The 5,262-nt window shown below is 37.5% G+C and overlaps 1 protein-coding gene across 1 annotated transcript; it reads right to left on the reverse strand.

The window, feature by feature from the left end:
• Positions 1–3,448: 3,448 nt before the first annotated feature.
• On the reverse strand, positions 3,449–4,972 carry LOC104210774 (uncharacterized). The gene is made up of 3 exons (XM_070157366.1): positions 4,534–4,972; positions 3,702–4,184; positions 3,449–3,597 (listed from the first exon to the last, which is right to left on the reverse strand). Exons 1-3 carry the CDS (start codon positions 4,970–4,972, stop codon positions 3,449–3,451), a joined length of 1,071 nt encoding a protein of 356 aa, XP_070013467.1.
• Between the last annotated feature and the right edge of the window lie 290 nt (positions 4,973–5,262).

The following is a 5,262-nucleotide window of genomic DNA, read 5'->3' on the forward strand; positions in this document are numbered from 1 at the left end:
TTCTGATTTGTAACTAGATAGGCCCCCAACAGATCCTTTTCCCAGCATTCATTCAAATTCATTAGAAGAAAGCTAAATGGGTAGAGTCCACAGTCCATTTGTCAATACAAACTACAGCTAACATTTAACAATAAAAGCCTTTAATAAACCTCACTTAGATAGGACTTTGAGTACGATTACTGACTATGCATGAACAAACATCATACAGGGCCTAACAGATCTAATGATGATTCAGAATTTAATACATGATGATAATGGATCGGTTAATGATGGATCTAGATTATCGGATCTCTATTAATGAACAGAAATCATTCAACCTTGTATGAAACCAACAAGCTGAACTGAAGGTTCACCATATAAATACTAACACCATATCCTCTCTACTAGTAACTACAACATGCTCAACTAAACTGATTTGGACAAAATAATCACATTAAATAAAGCATACAGATCAAAGAAGAACAAAATGGAATATTTTTATGCTCCAATTCTTCATTTTCATTTTTCATTCCTCAAATTCACTTCTCAACCAGAGGAGTTACAGGGTCGTGTACCTGGAAGTAAAAGAAGGAAGCAGAAAAGTGAGGTATCAGCAGGAATCACAGCAGAGCAACACCAGTTTCAACAAAACAACTCAAACTCAAGAAGATTGATATGAAGCAGTAGATGAAACAGTCCCAATCGAGTTGGGAATATGACCACTTCAAACCAAGCTTTTGAAAACAAGATTTAATCCATTTCAGCTACCAGAATCAGCAATTACTTTAGAAATAAAAACTTCAAGAAGTCTTAGAAAATGTTCAATAGAACAGTAATTATTTGAACCAGTCAGCCGTCTTTTATTTTTAGAATTTTTATCTCTTCAATCTCTGTTTATTCTTCCCCTAGACTCTATATTCTCTTCTTTTCTTCTCCCCTTCCTTCTTTCAATTCTGATCTCTATATAGGCAGTAGAAAATGCCCCCTTGGATTCACAAATGCCCTTTCAATAATTTTTAATTAACTCCACTTAACTTAGTTCTTTAAATTAGTCAGTAGTGCATTCTTAAACCGTACAACTTATTAGAAGCTTCCTAATTCAATTATTGACAGTTTCCTTAGGCTAGACTACCCAAATTACCCACAAAGCTTCTGTTATTTATCACTCCTAAACTCTTAATTCGTATAAACAGGAAACAAACGAGCTAATACAAATGCACTTCAAAATTAAGAAAACGTCTAACAACTGAATCATATCAATTCATTGAATTAATCTTCTATAAAACTCTAAATGGAACTAACGACTTCCAAAACATATTCGAATAAGCCTCGACCAATTCAATTAAACCTAGACCTTTCTTATATGATTATAAATGCAGAAAAAATGCTATTAATGCTGATGAAGGACTAACAGACTTGTGAACGGAAGGACTACTTAGAAGAATACTGGAGAAAGAAAACAAGAAGGAAAGAATAAGAGTAAAAGGTGAAACAAATTTAAAAATGAACAGAAAACAATAAAGGGAACTCACCGGCTAAACTTGAAATTACCCTTGATACTCTGACTCACCTGAAACTGATGCTAATCATTTGTTCTTTGTCAAGAACAAATGAACAACATCGATTTTGTAGTGAATCGACATTCTAATCATGAAAAACTAGAGGCTTGGATCGATGCATGTTATTAGGTTCAACGGAAACTGATTTTGAACTTTTAGGGTTCGAACTTAGATTTAAAATTCGACGAGTTCCTGTTAGATTCGAAGGAAACCAATGATGGATTTGGTATGAGGGAGTTATGGGGTTTATGTGGTGTTGATTTGGGGTCGATTGGGTAATCTAGGGTTCGGGGATTTTGGGACCGGACTACTTCGATTGAAGATTTGAGAAGTCCTAGGGTGATTCGAGGGAAACTAGCTACAGATTGGGGAAGAGGGGACGGAGAGGGTCTTGGGATGTTATTTTCAGGTGGGTAGGGGTGGTGTAAGGTTGCGCCACCACCAAAAATGATGGAGGTTTCAGGGGCGGCGTCTCTAGGGTTTGGGTGTTTGGGAGTGACGGGAGTGAAGTGGGGGGGGGTCTGAGGGGTTTGGGTATATTAAAATGGGATGATTAATTGGAGCCATCGGATGATTGGAATCCAATGGCTCCGATTGAATCCTTAATCGAAACAGGGTCATTTTGACTAAGTAGGGGCAGTTTGGTTCTAGATCGGGTCGGGGTCGGGTTAATGGGCGACGTAGTCTCGTTTGATCAAATGATATCGATGGCCCTGATCAAAACTTGTCAAACGACGTCGTTTGGGTGGCAATGGGGCTGGACCGTTTGGACAGGTTTGGGCTGGGTCTATCCGGGTTTTGGGAGGGGTATTTGATTTGGGCTTGGGATTTTAGTTAAATTGGCCCAACTTCTGATTTATTTTTTATTCCTTTCCTTTTCTTTTTATTTCAAAAGTATTTTTCTTCTCAAAATAAAAAATAAAACTTTAATTAATCCCTAAACCAAATTATTCTACTAAATTAACTTAATTATCTCTAAATAATAATTACCACAACTAATTATATACCAAAATATTGCCAAAAATTCGAAATTAAAATGCAACATGACTATTTTTTATGATTTTTTTCTATTTTTGTTAAAAAAAAATTAATGTACTAATTGATCTAAAAATATAAAAATTAAATCCTAAACGTAGATGCAATATTTTTGTATTTTTTATGATTTAAACAAAAATGCAAACAATAACAGAAAATGCCACAAAAATCCACAAAATTGCGAGCAATGGAAAAAATTATTTTGTTTTGAATTTATGGGAATAATTCATATAGCGCAAAAATCACGTGCTCACAGTGGGTTTTCACCAACTGACCTCTCTCATTTGTCTTTATCTCAACTCGTTGTTGCCTTATAGTGCCCGTGAGGGTTTTCACCAATAAGACTCTCTCATTTATTTTTCTCTCTTTACAATGGCTAGGCATCACCCACAGTATACCGACTTAGCATTCTCGAAAGTTGATCAGAAGGTCTTAAAAGGGAAAGGTAAAGAGAACTATTCAATTGAATTACATCTTTTGGAACCATTTTGACGGAAAAACCGTCGAAAAATAAAATAAAATCATGCCCCAGTTTCTTTGAATATTGGAGAAATGTGGATTTTTGTTTTGGTGTAACCGAACCCCAGAGTGAGGCTGCCTATGTATCCATGCGGAATCAGGTCGGACGTAGTTCAATTAACATGAACTTGTTTTGATGATTTTTTTTTCTTTTTTTTATTGATTCTTTTTTTTGATTTTTTTTATTTGATTTTTTTAAGTACATTGGTTCCAAAATATGGGAAAACAAAGAAATATAAACAAGGCTTCAAAGGGCTAACTAGGGTTGACCAGTGTTTGGGTAGCGAGAATGATAGCCTGTCGTCATACCAACCTGAGAATGCTAAGTATAAAAAAAATGCCCCAACAAAAGCATGTCAGACATAGTATCTCTTGACTGCATCTACGTTGACGGATATATCTGTCACCTTTCCTTCTATATCTGCCAAGTGTAGAGCTCTTTTTGACATTACTTTTTTAGGTGAGGACCTTGCCAATTCGGGGCGAACTTTCCTTTTGCTTCTTCCTGATGCGGAAAGATGTGTTTCAAAACAAGCTGTCCTACCTCAAATTTTCTTGGGCGCACTTTCTTATTGTAACCGCGTGCCATTCTTTGTTGGTATAACTGACCAAAACAAACTGCCGCCAAATGGTTTTCACCAATCAAACTTAACTGTTCCATTCGGGACTTCACCCATTCAGTGTCCTCAATCCCTGATTCAACAATTATTCGGAGAGAGGGAATCTCAACTTCAGTAGGTATGACATGTTCAGTGCCATAAACCAACAAGTAGGGCGTTGCGCTGACTGATGTACGGACAGTTGTCCAGTATCCCAAAAGAGCAAAAGGCAATTTCTCGTGCCATTGTCTAGACCCTTGGACCATCTTCCTAAGAATCTTCTTGATGTTCTTTTTCGCAGCTTCAACAACTCCATTAGCTTTGGGCCGGTAAGGAGTAGAATTGTGATGCTCAATTTTAAATTGTTCGCATACCTCCTTCATCAGATGACTATTCAAATTAGCAGCATTATCTGTAATAATGGTTTTTGGAATACCGAAACGACATATGATGTTGGAGTGAACAAAATCTTCTACTGCTTTTAATGTAATAGCTTCCACTCATTTGGTAAAGTAATCAATTGCAACCAAGATGAATATGTGCCCATTTGAAGCTTTTGGCTCAATTGGGCCAATGACGTTCATTCCCCAAGCAACAAAAGGCCAAGGAGCCAACATAGGATATAACACTGAAGGAGGCGAGTGAATCAAATCACTGTGAATCTGACACTGGTGGTACTTGCGAACAAAACAAAAGCAATCTCGCTCCATAGTAAGCCAATAATATCCCGTCCGAAGGATTTTCTTTGCTAGAACATATCCATTCATGTGTGAACCTTTTGCTAAGATCCTCAACACATTGTCTATATGGAATGAGCTTGATGTCTCGAGTCTCCCAATCACCTTGAGCCTGCCGAATAAGCAAATCTGAATCTCCCATCACCAACAGTTCATGCACATTTAGGTTTATTGCCATGTTCAGACCCATGATACAAGCTTCATATTCTGTTGTGTTGTTTGTACAGAAGAAACGAAGTCGCACCATGGCAGGGTAATGTTGCCCAGTAGGTGATACAAGAATTGCCCCAATCCCTACGCCTTTGATGTTGACAGCCCCATCAAAGTATAGTTTCCAAACTTGACTGTCATCTTGGACTGCTTCTTCAACTAAATTAACCTTTTCATCTGGGAAGTATGTGTTCAAATATTCATACTCATCATAAACCGGGTTTTTTGCCAGATGATCAGCCAAAGCTTGTGCTTTCATGGTAGTGCGAGTGACATAAACAATATCAAACTCTGTGAGCAAGATTTGCCACTTTGCCAATCTGCCAGTTGGCATCGGATTCTAAAAAATGTACTTTAGGGGATCCATTCGGGATATAAGGTAAGTTGTATAGGCCAAAAGATAATGCCTAAGCTTCTGAGTGACCCAAGTTAAGGCACAACATGTCCTTTCCAAAAGAGTGTATTTGGCCTCATAAGTGGTGAACTTTTTGCTCAAATAATATATTGCTTGTTCCTTTTTGCTTGTGGCATCATGTTGACCCAGAACACAGCCAAAGGAATTATCCATTACTGACAGATATAAAAACAGAGGCCTACCAGGTTCCGGCAGGACCAAAATAGGGG

Source organism: Nicotiana sylvestris, chromosome 9 (genome assembly GCF_000393655.2).
Source record: "Nicotiana sylvestris chromosome 9, ASM39365v2, whole genome shotgun sequence".
NCBI lineage: Eukaryota > Viridiplantae > Streptophyta > Magnoliopsida > Solanales > Solanaceae > Nicotiana > Nicotiana sylvestris.